Source organism: Scomber japonicus, chromosome 14 (genome assembly GCF_027409825.1).
Source record: "Scomber japonicus isolate fScoJap1 chromosome 14, fScoJap1.pri, whole genome shotgun sequence".
Classification (NCBI taxonomy): domain Eukaryota; kingdom Metazoa; phylum Chordata; class Actinopteri; order Scombriformes; family Scombridae; genus Scomber; species Scomber japonicus.
In genome coordinates, this window is record NC_070591.1 from 21,997,697 (window position 1) to 22,020,886 (window position 23,190).

The following is a 23,190-nucleotide window of genomic DNA, read 5'->3' on the forward strand; positions in this document are numbered from 1 at the left end:
TGAGAAACTTTCCCTCTTTAGCAGATATATGTGAGTCAAACACATTTTTGAGCAGAGGGCAGATCTCAACAATGTGTTTGAATCTACTGACATCATTTTATTCTGATTTTAGTTCTGTTTTTTCTTTTTTCAGGGTTGTTTTTTTTTTTGTTACATAGCCTGAAACCCATCACATGCAGAGTCTGAACCTAATGAGGTGTTTTGTGTTTGCAGAGAGAACCTGAGCCAGTGGGAGAAGATAGCGCATGGAGAGCTGGAGGATGTAGTGCCCAGCCGGCCTTGTGTTTCAGGCCCCGTAAAGGTGGACAACTGACTACCAAAGGGTTCCTGATGCACCAAAGGAATACAACCTGAATCCTGCCACGGATATGGAACTTTGTATGGGGGAAGAACCCACGTCCTGTGTTAGCAGGAGATGGATCAGCTAAAAGCAACTTGACTTTGAAACTTACACAGTTACCTCATTGGGTGACGGAGGTGTCAACACTGACGGTTTCACCGTTCCCAGAGACTGACAGACAGCCGATGGGGAGGGACTTCAACCCATCACCCTGTGTCCACTCAGCTTGGGAATTCATTTGGTAGAACGGACTTGTGCCGGTTTGGTTGTTTATTTGGCTGTTTTATGTTATTTTATGAATTTTTGTTTTCAAGCTGATTCTTTTTCGGTCTTGCATTTGAGAGGCCTTACTCTGAACCTTTCACAGGCTAGGATATGTGAAATCTTGTTGTGGGTTCAGGCTTTTTTTGAAATGGTACTGTTTGCCTTCTGTGGTAAGTTTTATCGTTTGCATACTACTTCAGAAAGGTATTCCCAGAGACAGAAGGAATGTTTAGAGCAGATGTACGGTGTACCACCAACCTTATAGAGAAGGTGGACGTCAGAATGTTTTTTTTTAATTACTTTTGAGCAAAAATCCTTTGCAGTACTTGAATAAAGACATACAGCCTATTCTACGTGGAGATTGCAGAAATCCCCCACAGCATATTCTACAAAACACGGATGAACTGTGACAAGAGGAGTTAGATAATGTCGACACTTATGAACCCAGTCACAAGAGAGTCACAATGTTTCTCCCTGAAGTGGACCCCACAGCACTGCCCCTGGCCCACCCTGGCATTTAGGAACCTGCTGCATAGTGCACCAACTTTCTTCTGATTAACAGGATCTGACTTCAGGCTAGCAGTCATAATGTTTGTAGGGTGGCGTTCACAAGATAAAAACAAGAAAGATGCGCAAATAGGATCGGTTTCACATCAGTTATAGTAAGCCAAGACTGCATACTATTAACTAAAGTTTCCACTCTCATAATATTTTTTCACACCACTATCACAGCATGAATTATTTTATACAACAATCTGTTTCCTCTCATTAATCATTTCTACAACCATGAATAAAACACAATTAAAATGAGGATACTGCACAAGTTGGTTAAGTATCCCAGCCCATTATAAAGATTAGCTTGTCTGCAGTGACATAACAAACTTTTTACATGTTGACTACCTTATGTAATGTCCAGACAGCACCCTAATTTATAACACATGGTTAGGGTGTGGTGAATTCTAGAGGTATAAATTAAATAAAGGGTGAAGGCTGGGATAAGACGGGTGTTGGAGCATTACTCCATGTCCTTGCAGGTTCAAAGCCGTCGTATGAAACATTAATGACAATGAACATTTTATCATGTTGCTGTCGATGCCAGGCGCAGCAGCTCAACAGAAAAGCTCACTCAAGATCCGAAGCCTGAAGCCCAAGCCCAAGTGTCAGCTTCATATTTTCCCAAAAATGTCAAACCTGTTAAGCTTAAGTACATCATCTATCGTCTATCTCTGGGATTGCAACACAAGAATGTTGGTTGACTTTTTGCAGGTGTGTAACAGACGTTACCATCATGTCCATGACCTGTCGAAGGAGATAAATCATCCTGCTTTACGCTCATTCTCCAAACACATGCAAGGGGTACATTTGAACTCTTTCAAATGAGTTTCCAAGATCTTCCAAAAGACAAATGTTTTCTTTTCTTTTTTTTTTTGTCTGAAACTGTCATTCCAGTGGACATTGTCCCTCCAAGACTGAAATTACCGCTCAAAATAATTTGTTTTACGACTGGTACTGTGGTCCCCAATGGTGTGAATGTACAATTTGATGAATGTTTTGTTGATTGCAGATCCCTGGTGGTGGCATGTGAGTTAGTACGCCATCAGTTTCCATATTGTGCTCTGTCTTACTTTTCAGAATTGCTTCCAGTAAGCTTCAACCAAGAGCAACAATTAGCATGCACCTAAACTGAAGTTTATATATAATTTTGCATATACGGTAATAGGTGTATCCTGTGTACAATCTAGGACTTAGTTTGTACAGACTAAGATGTATGCTCTGATGGTGCTAAACTGAATGGCAGTCGTGCACTTTCTGACTGGGTGTGTTTGCGTGTGTGTGTGTGTGTGTGTGTGTGTGTGTGTGTGAGAGAGAGAGAGAGAGAGAGCGAAAGAGAGAGTGAGAGAGGGAGTGAAAGCTTTTGACTGTCTCTTTCCCCACTCCAACCCCACATGGTTGAGAACATGGTTAAGTCCATAACACTGCACTGTCCCTTCTACTTTTCAGCACCAGTTATATCCCATTGTCTGCACTATGTTTAGCTTATGATCTTTATCATTATTATTATTATTATTGATTATTATTATTGCTATTATTACTATTGTTATTTTCTTAATTAGAGTTAAATTTAAATTAACTTATATTTTTTATACAAAGAAAAATAATGTTGGCCTTTTTGTTTTGTACAAAGTTAACATTAAGATAAACAAAACGGTCTAGACATGTTACTGTTACCCAGAATAATTGAGGAATGTCTCAAATGTAAATGTAAGAGCAGTAGCCCAAATTACTTTTATTAAATACCTGAAAAAAACATTGCTGTGCTGGATCATTCTTTACACTGTGCTTCATGTTTGAATGAACTGTATATTCAAATGTATTTAACAGTTAATGCATGGTATGTTATTGAAATAGCTATCATACTAGTGACAGTGTCAGGTGATAATTCATGACTCTTGATTGGAGGTATTGGATTTAATGTTATTGCACAAAATCATGTCTGTTTGTTTAATTATCACATAAATGCCTGACACTGGCAGAGTTAAGTCAGTGGCCCCTATTTATACATTTCAAATCCTTATTGCACACTTTGTGGGTGGTAAACTGGGTTCTTCAAAATTACTGCCAATGTTGAGAACATCTTCCTCTCATTTCTTTCTTCACAAACTGAGGGGGCTGCAGTGTACAGCTATGTTAATAATATAAATGTAAAAACATCTAAGAAATGTGTGACCTGATTTTGGCCACAAACTTTTACCCTGCATTATTGGAACTGTATATCTTTGGTATATATTGTTATCAGTTCATGATACTTTTTGGTTTTTGCATGTGCATTCTTACATTTCACACTTCTTCTCACCTATCTCAAAAACTTCTGGTATGTTAACCCTTTTAACTTATCCACTCATGTCTGCATGATGTATGCAGTAATTATCCCGTCTTTTGAGCTATTCCTATAATCACAGCAAATCTCATCATTGCCAGAAATTCCTGCTGCATAAACTGAATGTCTGAGTTTTAAATCTTCTAGGTGGTGTGGCATGTTTGGATCTGTTGATTGAAAAGTCAACAGAAGGTGATTTCATGAAGCCTAATTCGAAAATCTTCACAGCAGTGTATGAGTGTGTGTTTGTCTTTGAAATTGAATAATGTCTGGCAAAGGTGGTTCTGTTATTTTTCAGACCGATAGTATACCAATTCAATACCTATTCACTTCCAGAAGATGGCTGCCCACCACTACAGATCTACCACTGTGCTAGACAACTGGCAAAAGACTGTGGGAAGGCATCTTTTTGCTTTCTTTAAATTTATACTCATCTGAACAGAGTCAAATGGATGAAAGATGTCTCATCACACCATGTTTCTTTTGTCCATTGTTTAAGGTTTCATATTTGGAGTTTTTAAACCCTGGTGATGGGTGTTTATAGTGTTCTTGAATTCACATGTAGCAGCTCCCCAATAAACACCTTGTCTACTAAGTCATATTTTCAAATATGTCATTTAAGTCATAGTTCACCATTTTTGTATTTCCTTTTCTAATACTTAAAAGGAATATATGACTTCTATCATTTTTCTTAGCTGTACAATTTATACATTCACAATCACTAACTCCATAAATAAATATGATCTAATTTATCATGTAGCATATGAATCCTTGATATTTCTTATTGTTAATTGTAATTGGAAAGTAAAATTTTAGGATCATCATCCGTCGTCTACTGTATGCTTTTATTTAACATCATTACACAAACGTTAATGGAAAGCACAAGAATGCAACTCCATTGTATAGCCCCATTTGTTTCAATGAACCATATCATATAACACTATCTCCTCCCTCATGCTCAGCTTTGCCATCTGGGTGCTTTCCTATTCTGACCGTTCTAGCCCGAGGCAGAATTTTACTCTCCCTCTCCTCCTCTGTCTTTTTTGCACTGTAAACCATTCACTTCTATGTGTTTACTTGTATACAATAATCCAATTATTGGGAGTAACCAAATTAAGATAATAGTTAGATTAAAGCATTTACAGGAGTTTTGCAGTAACCTGATTTCCCCTATAATTAAAGTTTACATAATTTGTCTGGTAATTGGGTTACTGCGTGCAAGGATTGCAGCCTGCAGGAAACATGTCATAGAAATGGCACTAATAATGACATATGTGATTCATGTGAAGTTGTGTGAGTGACACACTGTCTTTTATTGTCTTAGTTGTTAGTTTTTAGTCACCTCCTTTTTTTCTTTTCAAAGCCCACCCATTTACATGCAACACAAATTATTAAATGCATAATCTCAACTTGGATAGGGTACAAAACTAAGTGAGTTGAGCGTGTGGCCTCCAGACATTTCAATCCATCCCTGCTTTGCAATTAATCACTGAATGAATCAAACTACTGATGTTCATTTTACACATGGTGAGCTGCCTGAAATCCTACCTGCTGTCACCCATCTTCTCTAACCTGATGGATAGGTGATACAAAAATAATGTCATTTTTTGATTTTGATTTTTGTAAATGCAGCATAAGAACTCTCTCTAATTTGTTGAATTTTGTCACCTGAGAAGTTATTTTATTTAAGGGGAACATTTTATAAATAGATCCCATCTGTTGTATTGTGACATAACAGGGAACTGAGCAGGCACATTCTTGAATATTTTATGCATGTCATTTAAATGCTTGGCTTTCTATAAAACATGAACTTAACCTACGTAAACCTACGTAACTTTTCTTGGTCGACTACTGTCTGCAGTCTCCAGTGTCTATTCTTTACCCAATTCCTTCATCAGGTACAAATGAGATGTAATACCTTAAAACTTATGTGTACGATTATCAATGGGACAGTGAACGCAACACAAGCATTACGCGCATCGGTCTCCATGACAACCGGGTAATGAGCAGACTGTTGTGGCCATGAAGAAAGTTTGGTTTTTGTCGTGATTTCCCACAAAAGTACAGTTAGGTAACAAGTGCGGTTACTATTTCTGGTTTCTCTATGTCTGTCTTTTTTCCACATGCTTCAAATGCTTATTAGCATTATACATGTATTACATACAGGTAAATAAATTACTATATATATATTAACGTTAATGTAACAACAACTAGGTACCTCAGGTATATCTTAGCTGAAATACACTTTGATTTGTTTGTGTGCTGTCTGAGATTACAAAGTTAAACATCATTTTTTACCACGTTTGTGTGTGAATTTGTTTTTCTAGCAAATGATCTTATCATTCCGTTCACTGTTACTTAACAATTTCATGTCCTTAATTCAGCTGAGCAAGGTATCTCGAATCCCAGTCTGTTGCACTTGATGAGCAAAATGTTCACATGAGTTTTATTTCACTTTTGGCTGAATTTAGTTAACTGGAACATCATATGCTTTCAACTCTGCTACATGATGTCTTGTACTAGGAATGATTAATTATGCTTCTTGCAAGCAAGCTTAAAAAAACATGTTTTTTGCCTTCACAGACATGTCCAGCAGCTGTAAGCAAAAGCCTAGAGGCTTTGGGAGCGACATCCACAGACTGCTGCTGGCTGCTGAAGCCGGTCAGAAGGCTGATATTCTGGCCTACTCCTCGGGTCATCTGGGGCCCCGCAGCCTGAACCAGAGTTTGCCTCACAATGAGACAAAGCAGCCTTTCTGGAGGATGTCTCAAAGCCAAGAAGAAACCCCAAACCCCCTGACACTCCAGCAGAGACAGACAAAGGCACTGGCCTATGTAAAGAAGAAAGAAATGAAAGATTCTCCTTCTGAGTTCACCACTGGCACTGCTTTGGTGGAGTCTGAAGTGTTGCGGTCAAGACAAGATCAGGCTACTGATCACTCATCACATGCTGACAGAAAAGAAGATACAAGTACTTCACCAAAGATAGTTCATTGTTCTGCAAACTCTTTGCCAGTTAATCCGAGAGTCCTTTTCCAGAAAAAGTCACACTCCTCATGTGATCAGGGGGGGAAGCAGCAGTTTCACTCCTGCCATACTGACCAGGTAGGCCTGAATAAGGAAGACCAGCTGAAAACAAAACCGCAGTGTGGCAGGCAGGTCATAGCCATGCAGGACCTCTGGGATTGCAATCGTATGGGAAGAGTAAATGTTGCTGAAAGGCATGAGAAGAAACTACAAAAGGTGAGAAAGATCACACAAGCCATAGAGATCATTCAACTAGTTTGTTGAATTGCTCTTTTTTCAAGTTTATATGTCAAATTTCCCCATTTGAGATGAGATGGCAATTCTAATACACCCTTTCAAGGCTCTTGCACAAAGTGAATGAATAAAGACATGCACAGACTCTCGTGCATGTTAAATAGGGTTGTGTTTATATACAGTATGTATGTGTGTGTTCCTGTCACACTCAGGAGCTGAAGAAGCTGTCAGAGCAGAGCTGGCCCAGCAGAGACCGCCTTGTGGTGTTCAGTGACGTCTTTGATGATGTATGTGAAGGCTCGCCAGTATTTGGACGCATCCTGAGGGAAATTAAGGTTTTTCCATTTCCTCTGTACCCACTAGCACATTTTTAGCATGTGCCGTCAGACGTATTAAAGCCAAGAGAGAGTGACTCCCTGGTGTAGTGGGCGGAAGTAGAGCATCAACTGGAACCTGGTCATGATGCGTCAGGGAGCAGGTCGTCAGGGGGCAACAGCTCCAGTACAGCTCATTCATAAGAAATGTATCGGGGTCGTGCAAGTTTCTTTTTTGCAAGCAATAGCTTTGCTCACGCTGTCAATACAAGTATACATATATATATATATAGTTTCAAGTTTTAATTTTTTGTAAGTTTTTTACACAGTTTAATCAAACTGATTTATTTGTTTTAAGGAGTACTTTTATATGATTGTGCAGGTGATATTGTGTAATTATTTTGACGACGATTATCCTTTGTGAAGAAACAAATACAATATGTATACTGTATAGAACTGTGGCTAAAATCTTACCTATTAATTAATCTTTTTATTTTTTAATATATTTCTTATACAATACATAGCAGCCATGCTTGAGATAAACATTTGCAGTATCCAGTGATTTTTTTTTACATCATTTTCTTCTAAAATCAAGTCATGAGAACCTTGTGTGCAACAAGGTGACATTCATAATTTTTCCTAAATTTCAGTCACATTTTGATTTCATCTATACAGTTGTTAACAAATAAATATAAGCCACAAAATTCATAGACTGAATTAATGCTTTCTTTCTTTTCTTTCTCTCTTCCAGACAGAATATGATTTGTATGTCAATCATATGATGGCTTCCCAATCTTCATCCCCTGACATGGTAAAGCACACTGTCACAATATTGACATAGAGTAAAATCATTCTAAATAACAGTATAAATAAGACGTGGGACATGAATGTTGAAGGCCTTATTTCTTGTTGTAGTATTTGACTTGAATGTCAGTTCATTGATGGCAAACATAACATAATGGCTTCATGTTTACTCTAATCAGTTTCTTACTTAATGCACTTTCAGAGTCTGTGGAAATAGTTTTTCATACTGTGTAAGACTGAAAGCCACAAACAGGCGCCCTATGATTTTTAAATTCAAAGTTATTATTGTTATGATGAAGGAAACTACATCTTAAGTTATGTCACAGTTCAAAGGATCAAAGGAACACTCAATTCTTGACCTAGCTGAAAGAATTTGTTGTATTTGAGTATGTTGCTCAACGAGCTGCATGTTATGGACATTTAAACTTTCCACAGAAGAGGTTTAACTAGTTCTGCAGTAGTCACAGAATACATAGGCATCTCCTGCTCTTGTTGCCATACAAGGTATGTCTTAACATGCTCTTCATTGTTATCATATTACTGAATAGTGGCTGAATACTTCACTTGAAGATCTTGGCAATGACAAAGTAGAGTTGGAAGACGCTGAAAAAGAGGTCTGCAGGTTGGAGCAGGAGGCCAGAAGAGCCCAAGAGGAGAACAGACGGTACTGCAAGGGTCTGCCTATCTAAGTCCATCTTTACAATAGCATCAGTTTATGTATGTTTGTTTGTCCTGTTCTCTTTTTTTAACCTCAGAGCCCAAAATGAATTACAAAATGTTCCAGCTGTCATACACCCAGAGGACAAAGATGTGCAGAGTAAGTCTCAAGACTACACTAGTATATCTAATCAGTGATAAACCACATCTAAGAATTTCCTGTATATTCTCCTGTAGGGCAATAGCACATGCTAACTTTTATGTCTTACATGTCTGTGATGTGGACAAACTGAACAAATAATCACTTTGTCATGCCAGCAGACATAGAGAGAGTTTTGTAGTATCACTGAGTCAGCTGTGATTTTATAATCCCTGCAGGGGTGTGTATGTACAAGTTCTAAACACACCATCAGTCACTACAGTGCATTCACTTGATTGTGCTGTGTTTTGGACAGATACATCTCTGTCAGGGTTGCAGGACAGTAGCTGCACCAACAGTGTCCAATCCAAGAGGCTTCAGGTGTTGAATGTGTGGAAGGAGGTCCAACAGCTGGAGGTGGAGATTAACAAGATGGTATCCACTGTTGAAACCACTGCTACAGAGAGATGCATTAAAGACCAGAAGGTGCCTGTCTGCTTATCTTCACATACTCCTGCCTATTAGTTTGATTTTTAAATTGTATTTATTTCAGAAATAAGATTAAATGGTGATTGGTAAGAAAGCAAATGGCTGCAGTTTTTATTATTTCTGTTTTCTTACAGACCAAGATAATGAGACTGATAGCCTCAAATGACTGTCTGAAAATCACCAACAAGGCAAAGGAGTTTGACCTTTTTCCTTCCATATTATCTTTTTCATTTTAAGTATTACAGATAATGAATGCACGTCCCACTAGCTCTTGTTTAAACTGTGTGTTTTTCCTACAGGAACTGGAAAACAATATCAAAATGACACTGAACAGAGACAAAGCAAGCAAGGCGATAAGACGGTACATGTAATGTTGCACTTATATGTTACAGTTGACTAGGAGACGTGTGACTCTTTCTTTCTCTACTACCACTTTCTTCTGTTTACCACCAGGATGTTGTGGGAAGGAATACTGTGTGATCTACAAACAGAGTGATACTACCAGAGGATCATCTCTTGGAATAGCGCAATCGTCCTTGACAACCCTCATGCGACATAATTATGAGATTAGTCTCTCTCTCTCTCCCACACACACACGCACACACTCACAAGTTCAAACCTTACCTATCTCTGTACCAGAAATAACACTGCATATCACAAATAGAAACTCTCCTCTACTGGCCATTATCAGTCTGTGGTGGGTACTGTTACAAGTCAAGATCCTACAGTTAAAGTTTTACCAAAGCAAAAGTACAGAAAACTGTCCTTAAGCATTAAAAGTTAAAAGGAACTGGCCTTTTTGAGAGTGGTATTTTATGATATTTTATTATTGGGTTATTGTTACTGATACATTAACATGCAAGTGTCATTCTAATGATGTAGCTGGTCAAAGTGGAGCTTTAACTACTACTACTGCATCCTGGAACTTAATCTACAAAGTAACTAGTAGCTATAGCTGTCAAATGAATTTAACAGAGTACAAATTATAAATGTTCCCCTCTAAAAAGTACTGGAGTAAACTTGATTAAAAGTTGTACAAAATTTGAATAATTGTATTTACTACAGTATTTATCTGTCAACATTTTCTTTTGCTGCATGGAAATTAACATTCTCAAGCCTTAAATTATGAAAGTGCTTCAAGGTGCAGCGATCACATATGCATCTGTTGTGTCATTATAGAGAACGTTTCACAGTTTCCAGTGAACTAGCAGCGAATTTGACACTTCACATATGTTGTTCCAGTGGCTTGGGGCTATCCAATTAGTATTTGTTGAGCAGCTATAGTAGTACCTTAAGGAAGAGAATAAATAATTAGTGATGTCCTATCCATGTACAGCCAAGAGCTACTCCAGTGTTAATGAATCGAAAAGGGAACTGTTTCAAACCAGGAAAAGGCTGTGATATCTCTATAAGATATAAGTGTGAGTATTTGTAAGACTAAATAGAGCATAGGAGTGGGAATAAACTTCAATAATCCAGCAATTGTGTCAGTAAAACCCCGCTGCAGCTGGCCCCTGCTGGTTTGTTGAAAAGGATTCAAAAGAAATTTACTTTTCAAACACCAGAGGGCAGCAGTGGCATATGAGAAAATCAGTCCGTGCGGCACAGTTAGTTTTTTAGAGATATGTATTATTATTTACATAATCTTGTTTAAATTTATGGGCAGTGCTTTGTTACCTATCACTTTGCACTTAAAAACATATATTCTATAATATTCATGGTAGATGTTCTTTTTTGAAAGATCCACCCCAATATATTATGCCAAATGTTTTAAATAATGTTCCGTTTGTCTCTGTACTTATAAAGTGTCGGTCTGTGACCTTTATCAAAATACAGTGAAGATCCTTTGAAGTCCATAATGTCTTGCTAAAGGTCACAGACTGAAATGCCAGCATTAGCTGTGCTGAGTGTTAAATTGAATATGAAGACTGTTTTCCTTTAGGCTCCAGCTTCATGTGATTTCTGAGTCATAAAAATCCAATTATAGCTTTGTGGATAAAACTGATGAAATTACCCATTTGATGTGTTCAAGAATCACAGAGAATGTAAAAGATTAAAGAGGAATTATAGAAGCTTTCTTTAGATTGATATGGAGTGACCTTTGCCCCCAAATTGAGAGAGTGCCTTGCTGTCTGCCAGAGCCTAATCAGAGGTCAAAGTCTGCTCTCCTGGTGACAGAACCAATATGAGCAGAGTATGTTTTTGTCCCTCACTGTCTAAGCTCTTCTCACCCTGTCAACAACACCTCATCTGGTGGAAAGTCTCCTCTGCTTAGACTGTCACCAATTTAACACCATGCTGCTTCGGACCGTGGTCCTGCTCCTCCTCTGCTTGTCCTCGGGCATGTGTGCCACTTTAGGCCACTATCAGGAGGAAGAGGCTCCTGCTGTGGACTCACAAGTTATTGATGGTGTTGTAGCGGCTGCCTCTGAGCAAGAAGGTGTAGCTGCTCCAGATGCCAAAGAACCTGGACTTCTAGCAAAAATATTTGGAGCGGATAACCCAGCAGCTGACAACCCTGAAGAGGACGTCCCTGTTCCAAATGATACTACAGTTAAAGAGCCAGGGAAAGACAGTGATAGGTCAGCTGAAGACACCCCTGCTATGGAGGCCCTTACTGGTGAAGCCCCTGTCCAGGAGCAACCATCTGAAGAGGAGGGGTATGAGATGGGGCAAGAACAGACCAACCAGTACCTGAACAGATCCGTGGCACACGAACATAGTAACAGTTGGGGCCTCGGCTCAATTAGAAGTAGTTTCCAGACCGTGCATGGATACTTTGACTCTCTGGTGGAGCTGGTGGGGGGCCGCGATGGTATCTGTGAGTACCGCTGCAGATATGGTAAGACTAAACCTTTACAAGGTTTTTAACATGCTGTTATGTTACACAATAACTGTATCTGTTATCAGGGAGCCAAACATTATAGCTTCACAATAGGTTTTCACACAATTATTATGTTGTCTGCATCTAATATTAATTTTGTTTCTGGATATTTACTTTCTATAGATGCACTTCAAGTCTCTACAGTTGATTGGCGTCACTGCTATCAGTTACTGAACTTATTTCTTGATTCAAGATAATGTGCCCAGCCGTCAGGCTGCTGATACTGACACCTGAATACATTCTGGTTATCAGTCTGGAAGGTACAGTAGATGTACCCAGTTACACAATCAATGCAGATGTTCTCAAACAGGAGTTACATCTTATCTGTGAAGTGACACGTACCCAAGAACACAGATAGATCCTTGACCGTGATGATATCAGTTTGATGACTTCATTTTATTTCTACTTGAGTTTGGGAAAAAAATGCCTCTTTTCTGTTTTCCTTTAGGAAAAACTCCTCAACATCGTCCAGGCTATCAGATCCCAGAGCCCAACGGCTGCAGCACCTCTCTGGTGGGATTCCAGGTGAATACCGCTGTAGGTGGCCTCTTCCTAGCACCAACAGCTCATGACCTATTCATTAAGCTCATATAATGGAGCTAACCACAATTATATTGTCTAGGAACACTTCACTATGTGAAGAACACTGCTGACACAACAGTGCTTACTTTTCACAGCTTGACCTGGGGATCCCTGCTATGACACAGTGCTGTAACCAGCTAGACGTCTGCTACGATACTTGTGGCACAAGCAAAAACGACTGTGACTCTGTGTTACGCTCGTGTCTGCATGGCATCTGTTCTGACCTCAAGAAGAGTCTTGGCTTTGTGTCGAAGGTACAAGGTGAGACATTTACAGAACTTCTACCCTAGGAACAAATCATACTTATTATTATTATTACTTATGTCTAAACTAAATGAATACTCTTATTCTCTTCCTTCTCTTCTCAGCCTGTGAGTCGATGGCAGATGCAGTATACAACACAGTGGGGACTCTTGGTTGTAGACCTTACATGAACAGCCAGAGGGCAGCGTGTATCTGCGAGGAAGAGGAGAGGGATGAACTGTGACACAGAACACCACAGATAATTCCTGGACGTATTTTCACAGATAATACTGTATATTTATAGTTGAGTTGTTTGTTTGTTTTTGTCAAAGGGGAAATACTTTACATGAGACTAGATTAAGAACCTGGGAGTTAGAAAAGACAAGTGTAAGAACAGTTTATTCATATGCAGCACTAACAAATATAAAGTATTTGAATATGACTTTCAGAATCTTAATAAGGTGCTCATGCATATTATACTCGTCATACTCCACTTCATTTTTATGCCATTTTTAGGCATATGACTCCATTACCATAAATTACTTTGATGACTCCAAACAAAGTGCCTGATGGGAAGGATATTGTAGTTGGATTAATTTCCTCTTGATAGAGAGACACAGGATATTTGCTACAGCTCGCATGGTTCCTCATGTGCTGCTTTTTAAGGCTAGTCTGCTAAAAAAAACCTCTTGTAAATGTAATGCCTAATACAGCTGTTATCATGTTAATGTGTGATGTAAGTTATTTTCCACTTATTTGTTATTCTTTTATGGATGAATGCATGACTAATTGCAGTCTAACTGACATGAATAATTGCAGATTAATTGTCAGAGTGATAAAGTGGATGCATCATTTCCAGGCATGGCTCAATGATATCGCCTCCACTGGAATGTGTGACACGCTCGCCAGCCATCGATTATATTGAGCTAAATGAGTCAGAATGCATCTATGGGATGTTCCTTGTGTATTTTTCAAGTAAGTGGTGGTGTAAAATATAAACCACTTTCATAAATCCGACACTGTAAATCTCTAAGCTGGGAACCCTAATCAAGCCTGAGAAATGCCTGAAACTGTGACCTAGAAAATCATCCTTCATGCAGCATCATGTTTTTACAAATTAACTGTAGTCTCTCCAAATGATTTTTAATAGAAATGAAATTCACTTTAATGTCAGAGAATGGCAGAGTTATACAGACTTGGATGTATTCACCACAGTGCTGCGACTGACACTGGAACTTGTGTATATACTGTACATCTACATGTATATGTGTATATGTGGGAATTTCAAAGCGAGCAATGTGGACTGCTCTGTGTATCAATACTTATGTTCGATGTATTAAATATCAAATTAACTGAAACAATTCATTTGTTTTAATTTAAATATACTCTTTGTGCTCCTTTTGTTCTTGTGCTTTCCTGGCTGTTTGTGTTGACGGTTTTATATTATCATGGCTCAGGCAGGATGAAGATGGGGCCTCCACTCAGTGTGTGTTGCTCCTGAGTTTCACCAGCCCAAACCTCCCGGCGGACACGTCCCCGACAGCGCTGAGCACAGCGAGAGTCTCCTGCTCCGCATACTAACACCTGACAGTGAAGGAAGACTTGCTGCAAACAGAAAAGACAAGCTAGTTTCAAAAGAAGTGAACATCACCATCACAGTGTAACACTATGAGATGGTCAGTGTATTCTGTCATTGAATGCAGTCTAAACAGTACAGCACAGTCCAGTCCACACACCCACCAGCTGGTTCCCAGCATGCTTCTTCTACTCACCCGGTTGTCCTTGCCAATGAACTTGAAGACAGGGACCTGGTAGTGCTTAGAAAGCTGGTCCTTTGAGGAGTACTGCGTCACTGTTTCATCAGAAATACACCTGGATACAAAGCCAAGATAATGTTAGACTTACAGCTGATATCTTAACATACTCACTGATCCATACATATATATATATCTAACAACCCACTTCATCAGGGTTTTCTGCCTCAAGGCCCTGAAACACTGTTGTATTTTAATAGGAAATTCTAAAATGGATTAAAGCCCTGCTCTGCTGGTGTCTGTAGAGTAGCAGGAGGAAAACTAAATTCAACACAAAAATCATTTTCCAAAAGAAAGTGTTCCTCAGGTAATAAGGCTGTTCTGTATTTCGATTTTGTTTCAGCCCAAAAAAAATGTTTTTTTCTTTCCACATTCATCAGAATACAAGGCTAGTGGCATTTTTTATTTGACCTTTCCTTGAAGAAGTGGAGATTTTTTGTCCTATAACTGTCAAGCAGCTGATGGTTTGGCTTAGTGAGAACACAGGCTGCTCTATGAATGTTGGAGGTAAAAATACTTTTCTGGTATAAATAAGACCTCTCTTACCTCTAGTGCTACAATCTATGCAGATACCATTTGATTTTGTTTTTATTTGCTCATGTACTGTATCCTTTCAGATTTCTGCCTTCGCCTTAGTGCAGCAATGAGATTGGGTTCACAGCTTTCAAAAATTACATATGAGGATTTAACAGCAACAATTTTCACAGTCTCACTGTCAACAATTTCTATTGGGGGGACTTTCCACTGAAGACACAGTCCTTATGAAAACTGATGGCACGGTGTAACAGGGCCACTGAAAACACCTTGCTGCCTTGTTTCTTTTTTTTATGTAACTGTCCACATTCCAATTAGCACCACTGTACAGGGGTGAATGCAGAAATCTAAAGTGGACTTGTGTCTTAAAACTTGGGCAACAAAATCCCAAATGACTTGCATGGCTAGATACCACTAGAAGTACAGTGTTTAAGAAAATGTGTGTATTTTGTTATCTGGATGACTGTTATCTGGATTTCACTATTCACCCGTCTTTGATGAGGTAATACTTGACGGCCTGGTCAGCTTTGGGCCCTGGTGTAGCGAAGCAGCTCTGTACTAGGGCAGACAGGCTGTCCACTCTCTCCTTGGGCTCCACTCCAAAGAACAGAGAATCATGCAGACGGAGCTGGGGTGGTGCGCTGTAGGGCTCGGAGAACTCTGCATTCTTGAAGAGCTCCAGTGAAAAGGGGAAGAGTCCCTCACTGTGTCCTTCCAGCTCCAGTGCTGAGCTGCGCTGACTTGCCTGGTATTCATCTGATACATGGTATTCTCTGGGGAACTCACAGGTGACTGGGAGCACTAACTTGCTAGTGCGGACAATCAGGTCTCTGCTGCTGCCTGGGCTGCTCCTGGGAAGGCCCGTCACTAGGTTGGTCCCCACAATCTTGTCATCTGTCACCTGGGGGTCAACATTCAGTTTACCTTACTTAAATGGCTTTTTCAGTCAGTGTCAACCTTAAACAACTCACTTTTAAGGAAGAAAATCAGATATTTCTCCAAGCCCTATCCGCAGAGACTAAACCCTGCACACATTCCATCTATGAAATTCCACTCAGTGTCACTGACCTTCACCACAGTGCCGCAGGTCTTGAGGCTGAAGCTGAGGTTGATGTGTGTGCCGTTGGAGACACCGCGACAAGAGGAGTTTGACAGAAAAAGCTCCAATCCTCCTACAAGGTCCTTAGGAACTGACACCGTAATGGAGCTGGGATCACACTGGACCGGCACTGCAGGGGAAGAAGACAGAGAGGCAAATACATTTACATATATATCACATGTCATGAAACAGTTTATGGACACAACAAAGAATAGCATAAAAACATTTGCCTGACAGACAGAACCAGTCAAAAATGTGGACGCTTTCTCGTTCAAGAGAGTGAAAAGAGAAAAACACACCATACAATCTGTCTGTTAGCTATGTATATAAAAAGCCATAAAAGTAAGACACATGCTTTGTTGAAAGGAGAATAAAATAAATATTTCAGCAGGAAATTATATTTGACTTTGGTAACACACTGGTGGTAGCATTAGAGCTGAAAATATTTAAATAGCAGAAAATAAGGATCATTCCTAAACAGTTTTGATTATTTATCAAGCAAATGTTCACTGGTTCCAATTTCTTACATGAGAGTGTTGGCTGCTTTTTTTCTTATTGCTTACATTGAAATATTTTCAGGTCAGGTTTCTTGGAAAAAACAAGCAGTTCTGAAGATGTCACCCATGTGTCTGGTAAATTTGCATACACATTTTTAACCATTTTCTGGTATTGTATCAGAGTAATAATCAATGAATTACAAAAAAATCTATGGATTTGTTGATTAGTTACAGAGACAAATGGGAAAACCTAAACCTAAAAAACCTGCTTGACATATAAATAACATTTTACTGAAATGTTTTTAAAGAAAGAGTTATGGCCTGAAGAAATGCATTTCGTTCAGACCTCTACTCACCACAGTATCTTTTCAGATAAACGTAACCAAGCATCTGTGTGTCAGTTGATTATTTAACAACATTATCTGCCTTTCACACACATGCACACACTCATACACACCCTGACATGTGCGTCTGTCCTCTCCCAGCTCCAGCCCTCTGGGACAGTGGCAATGATAGGAGTCCAGTAGTGAGGAGCAATCATGGCTGCAGCCTCCATTGTTAACATGACAGCCTGCTATCTCTGCATGAGGCAAGAAAGGAAAAGGCAGAAATGAAATCCACCATGTGATTCCCTACTGTAATCATCTCTGTACAATTGTATAAGTATCAGCGAATGGATGTACCTCTGCAGTTGTGCCCATCCTCATCCAGCACTCGCCCTGGCCCACACTCACAACGCCTGGAGCCTTTGGTGTTGACACACACCTCTGCACAGCCACCGTTGCCCTTCTCACACTCATTCACATCTGAACATAGGACACACACCACACCTGGGTCAGATTCATTTATCAGATGAGTGTTGTTTTAATCGACTGAGTGCCAGATGCGTGGAGTCTGTCACCTCAAGACATTTTACCTAGTGGTTCTGGGAGGGTGATGATAAATTGACTTTAAAAGACTTTAAAACTAGGTTTATAAAACTGAAAGTCCTAGTAAAGAAATAATGATGGATGAAATAAAAGGAGAGACACAAATGAGAGTGCAAGAGAGTGAGGAAAGAGAGGGACGGAGTGCGATGGAGAAATGAAGAAGTCATTTCTGAGACCAGAGAAAGCAGATTTGGTTGATGGGTGAATAATGAGATAATGGCACTTTTCAACTCGGCTAGGTTCACACTGCATGCCTGTCACCCATCATTAGGTGAACCGTCCTATGTACCACACATAGACATGCACACACACAGACACACCTTGAGTGGGAAAATGGGAGAGTCAGTCTTTCAGTCTCTTTCGTTACATTCTTCATCTATCTTATTATCATTCAGAATATGTAGCATTACTAATACATCTAAAGACATGGAATTGTACATTTTAAATACATGCTATTTTCAGTACTCAGGATTGCAGAAAGCTATAAACTGCATGTGTATCAATGATCTCTGTAGACAAAGAAAAATGTATGGTTTAATGGTTAAATCATTAAGTCAAACTACATGGTCATTTAAATTAAAAGAGCATGTAAACAATCTGTCCAGAATAACACCTTCACTGGGATATGAATGGATGTGACATTAATTCAGTTTGTTGTTTTTCAGAAACCATTTAAAGCCTGTCCCTCTTCCATATTTTCATGCTTATCTTTGGTTGCTGCACAACTTATCTGTCCCCTCTCTTCCTTCCTCTGTGTCTGTCTCACCCAGGCATGTTTGTTTGTCTGGTCCCAGGACAGATCCAGGTGCACATTGACACTCTTTCGTCTCTGGACATCTCGGACCTGCGCAATCCACTTCATCACAGATGTCGTAGAAATCTGTGCAACAAACAAAACACATTTCAACACAACAAGTACAAGAGGACGGAGCAGAGGTTAAGTCAGGGACAGGATACACTGAAAGCTCACTCACGGCCACAGTAAACGTGGAAGCAGACGGAGGGTTTGGGCAGGCGGTAGACAAAGTATCCCCCAGTGCAGGCCTTCACATCTACAATAGCGTTCCACTGGCAGCAGTTGTCATTGAAACTGGAGCACACAGGCAGTGTGATGATGCCTTCATGGAGCTGGGGGTGGCTGCCGTTGAGCCAGATGGGGGCATGAGTGCCACAGTGATTCTCAGAGATGCAGAAGGTGGGCATGGCATCACCCGCCAAGCCAGTGAAGCGGTACCATTCTCCAGATATGTGGCTGTCGCACGAGGGAAGACCAGATGACTGTTTGACGTGATAGTCTGTGTTCCTCCAAGGTTCATTCAGGCTGATGTAGGCAGAGCAGGGGTCCAAGGCTGAGACATGTAGGGTGGGGTGGCAAAGATGAACTACACATACTTGTGCATTTTTGATTTAAGATGATCATAATATATTTGTAAAAGTTTATGGATAAGGAAGATGAACAAGAGAGGAAGGAGTCTTAGCTGGACAATATGGTATTTTAAAGGCTTAGTTCAATCGAATCAATTCAAATCAAATTCAATCAAAAAATATTTGCTTCTAGTCCACAGCCATGCAGATAATTTTGCTTTCACTTTTTTCCCAGGTTTGAGACTGCTGCCTCTACAGCAAAGCAATCATGAACCGCAACTACTCAGGTACTTTTTTTTGTACGTCCCTCCCCATCTCTCTCCCCTCATTTCCTGTCATATTTCTAAATCCAACTCTCTAGGAGGAACAGCCTAAAGAATGCTTCAAAACATCAACGGTCTCTGTTACTCTAAATAATCCAGAGACATAAATACTTTTCATAGACACTATTTCTTCACTACAAAGTACAGTACCAGTCAAAAGTTTGGACACACGTTCTCATTCCACACATTTGACTTATACTGTAGTTTCAATCAAAAGCTCGCTGCTCTGTGACAGTTTTGTAAATGTAATTTTCCATTGCTGTGAGCACCACAAAAATTCATTCAACATCCATTGTATTGGGGTCAAGGCAAACTCTGCATGACTACTTACAGTATGTCATTAGAGTATACTGGTCATTTATCACTAGTGTAGATAAAACCATTAGTTACTCTTGTTTAAGATTAACTGTAACACTGAGTCAATTCTAATTAAACTAAGAGCCAACAAGCCGTCCACGAAGGACTCTCTACAACAACCTCCGTCAGCAGTGACTCTTTTGGCTTCAGCTAGTTGTGCAAAATCAGGACAACAACTGAATGAGCAGATTAAACAAAGTGCAGCAAAACAATCAATACTCTCTCCTTTTTTGTGCCTTCTTAACAGAGTAATTAAGAGGCGGACGTAAAACAAAAGAAGAAGATGTGTGGGATAATGGGAGGGAAGTGGGCATGGGTGAGAGTTAATGTGAGTGTTAATCACTGAGAAACAGCAGGTAAGAAGAGACAGCAGGAGGGTGATGAGCCCAGCAGTAAAACATCTTCAGTGACAGGCCAGAGCCAGGAAACATGTCAGATGACAACCAGCATGTAACACTTCACTGCAGTATAACAGCCACCTCTATAAGCAGTGCTGCAGGCTTTCCATTTAGTTGGATTGCTCCACACAAAACATCCATGTTATGCTTTCCCGCACCTTGAAGGGAAAGTGCTTTCTCTGTGGCATCTAATGGAGGTTGACCAGAGATTTACAGTAACAATAATCGTTCCTTTTCTCACATCTGCTTTCACAAGCAAAATGAAAACACACAACCACATACTCCAAAATCTGTTGGAGGAATCTATTGACTGCATTTGAGTTCCTGGAAGTTGTGATTTAAAAAAAAAAAGTGTGAGCTGGGATTAATTGAATTGGTTTGAATGATGTCATCACACACATCATTTTCTAGGATGGTTCCTCTATCTGCTAATGGGCAGTCTATCTTGTCACTACCTGTTTGCTCTTGTAAAAGCAAAGGGATTAATCCATGGCCTGGGTTGACTGACAGTGTTAATGACAAGTTTTGGAGACGTGCAACAGACTTACTGTGTTCCAGGTCGTGCAGCACAGACAGGGCAGAATGACTTAGCTGACACATGCTGGTGTAATGGGAACATTAAATCTTCCAGATGGAGCTAGAATGACTTAATATTGCTATTAAGGGAGTGTGGAGTCATGCCTGGTCCGATCAGACTCCAGCATTTTATCTGTACAGATGAAGTGCCATACTGACGATCTGCACCATAAATGGCATTCTACATTATTGTTCTTCATAATTGTTCTTTTTGGTTAAAATGATAAGGCTGGGGATATTATATATTGCTCTTATCAAACAACAGGCTGATCCTATTAACAAGCATTGTCTGTGTATCCAAGGCATAATGTAGTTTATTCCTCTTTGTCATCAAGCTCCATTGTTGTTTTCAAATTAATCATTTCCAAGCTGAAAAAGGCATCTCCGAAACAGCTGTGCATTTCTTCCCCCTTTGTTAAAGTTTGATAGAGAAAATTATATTCAAAGGACCAAACTAATGGATTTGGCTGAAAGCCCTTTTATGTGCTTTGAACTTTCTCCAAAAACCAATGAAAACACATCAAGGAGCCACATCGTTGCACTGGTTGACATGTTCATACATTACCATGAAATACTCCAAATTTAAATTAATCCACAGCTGAAAATAAGAAAATCCCTAAGAAATGCATTATTTATCACTGTTTGAGAATCATTTGCTAAAAACTTCAGTGCCCAGCTGTTTTAGCTCATTACTGATCCTATTTTAAATGGAACTATATATTTGTGATCCATTTTTGCGCGGGGTTAAGTGCCACAGTTAGTGTAGAAAAATCAGAAAGTATTAGAAAAGTATTAAGAAAACTAAAGGAAAGGTTATTGGTATTTGTTTCTCTACAATTGTGCAATTATAATCTTAATACATGACATTTCTTGTTTTGGGTGTAAACAGAAATGTTACACTCACCTACAGCTGCAACTGCAAGAGCCTCCTGCAGCAGAATGGTAATCCCAAAAAATATCATCCTGTGTTTTGTGGACAAAATATAATACAGATCAAGCCTTTGTATGTGTGTGTGTGTGTGTGTGTGTGTGTGTGTGTGGAGCTCTTCTGGTTCATCCTGAGAGACTGACTGCCTTTAATAGCCGCCTCTTATCTGTATGTCATGTTGTCATATGTCTTTCTCACCTTGACCCTTTGAGCTTCTGCTCCCCAAATCCAGTGACAAGACCATCCTCCCATTGTTTCACACTGTTCACTCCTTACATTGTCCTCCCTCCATCCCCACACATGACCTCAAACTACCCTAAACATACTCTTTTTTTTCCTGTCATGAGAAAAGGTGTGATTTTGTTTTATAACACTTCTATGTCTAGGCTTTATCTTCTTTCTAATTCCTCCTAATTCTTCTCTTCTTTGCCATCCCTCCTGATTTAAAAGGCATGGAAAAATATGAAATGATCTAATCTGCAGCAGCCTAAAACCAGTCTGATTCATTTGTTCATTGTCGTGCTGAAGCATCTTTCACTTCAAGGCAGTGGCAGTGTTTTCACATTTAGGACTTACTGTGAGGTACACTGAGACCCTTGCAGAGGACACAATGTGCCAGCAGAGAGAATTTGTTCTCATCTAGCTCATTAACTGACCACCAGACTAAACCAGAAAATGTAGAAAGCTTGGCCGGTCTCATTTAGCAGCCGCCCGACTAACCTGACACTTGCAGTTTTTGTTTATTTTGTGTCATTAAATCAATGGAGTGGTTTGCAAGGGTTGAGCTGTGCCTTAATAAACTGCCCTTTGTTTGTCTTCTTCTCTCATATGATAGTCAGGGAAAAAGTCTGAGTGCAGCAAGGAGTGACTCACACACAGAAAAGAAAAGAAAAAGATTTTTTAAAAAGAGTTTGGATTTTAAAGATTTATATTTCTTACATTATAGAATTGTGTAGAAAGTCAAACAGTGTATAAAAGTGCATAGAGTGCAAACATTTCAGTCTGCGTTGGACTTTTCTCAGTGAAAACTAGATTACACTAGATTTATGCTGTTGCTATTTGATTGATCACCCATGAAGCCAGCTGCCAACAGATCAGGTCATTGCAAACATATTAGGATAATATAATATCATAGCATCAACACATTCTCAGACTGATACTGATACATACAAATGTTAGCAACTGTTTAAATTTTTTTTTTTTTTGGTCACAAAGCTGGTAAAATGGTGGCCCTTTTTACAATTAGAACATGCAGCACAAATTTGGGAGGGAACCAGAACATTCTTTGATCTGGAAAATAGAGAAAAGGTAAAGAGACTCTTTACCAGTGTCATCAACAGATAAAATGCTCCAGAGTTTTTTTCACAACACTAAATATCTCACACCCAAATGTGAGTGTGAACAGGTAGTATTAAATACACAAGAGAATATTTTTTTTGCTTTCGAATTTACATTTGGTGAATAATGAATTCCTGATCCATGACATCACATCAGAAACTGATCAAAGAGTTTGTGA

At 39.5% G+C, this 23,190-nt stretch overlaps 4 protein-coding genes across 6 annotated transcripts in view; 3 read left to right on the plus strand and 1 right to left on the minus strand.

Moving 5' to 3' along the window:
• The window catches only part of pde10a (phosphodiesterase 10A), a 54,602-nt gene extending 54,289 nt beyond the window's left edge, over positions 1 to 313 (plus strand). For both annotated transcript variants that reach the window (XM_053332936.1, XM_053332935.1), the window contains exon 22: positions 214 to 313. In XM_053332936.1, coding sequence (XP_053188911.1) covers positions 214 to 313 — 100 coding nt within the window. The remainder of the gene's footprint in view (positions 1 to 213) is intronic.
• Positions 314 to 6,067: 5,754 nt separating this feature from the next.
• Positions 6,068 to 9,516, plus strand: LOC128372542 (uncharacterized protein C6orf118-like). Its single transcript, XM_053332637.1, has 8 exons — positions 6,068 to 6,724; positions 6,955 to 7,077; positions 7,808 to 7,867; positions 8,409 to 8,524; positions 8,616 to 8,677; positions 8,973 to 9,142; positions 9,280 to 9,333; positions 9,445 to 9,516. Exons 1-8 carry the CDS (start codon positions 6,068 to 6,070, stop codon positions 9,514 to 9,516), a joined length of 1,314 nt encoding a protein of 437 aa, XP_053188612.1.
• Positions 9,517 to 11,377: 1,861 nt separating this feature from the next.
• pla2g12b (phospholipase A2, group XIIB) lies at positions 11,378 to 13,845 on the plus strand. 2 transcript variants are annotated; one of them, XM_053333123.1, is made up of 4 exons: positions 11,378 to 11,987; positions 12,478 to 12,566; positions 12,707 to 12,872; positions 12,980 to 13,845. In XM_053333123.1, exons 1-4 carry the CDS (start codon positions 11,441 to 11,443, stop codon positions 13,096 to 13,098), a joined length of 921 nt encoding a protein of 306 aa, XP_053189098.1. In that variant the 5' UTR covers positions 11,378 to 11,440; the 3' UTR covers positions 13,099 to 13,845. The 2 variants fall into 2 exon arrangements, with proteins under 2 accessions (XP_053189098.1, XP_053189099.1); XM_053333124.1 differs by having other exon boundaries at positions 12,478 to 12,554.
• A 146-nt stretch (positions 13,846 to 13,991) lies between these two features.
• oit3 (oncoprotein induced transcript 3) lies at positions 13,992 to 21,772 on the minus strand. The gene is made up of 9 exons (XM_053333112.1): positions 21,651 to 21,772; positions 18,702 to 19,076; positions 18,494 to 18,607; positions 17,482 to 17,604; positions 17,256 to 17,378; positions 16,271 to 16,431; positions 15,691 to 16,103; positions 14,627 to 14,726; positions 13,992 to 14,459 (listed from the first exon to the last, which is right to left on the minus strand). The coding sequence occupies exons 1-9, from the start codon at positions 21,706 to 21,708 to the stop codon at positions 14,301 to 14,303; spliced, it is 1,626 nt and encodes a 541-aa protein (XP_053189087.1). The 5' UTR covers positions 21,709 to 21,772; the 3' UTR covers positions 13,992 to 14,300.
• Positions 21,773 to 23,190: the final 1,418 nt, after the last annotated feature.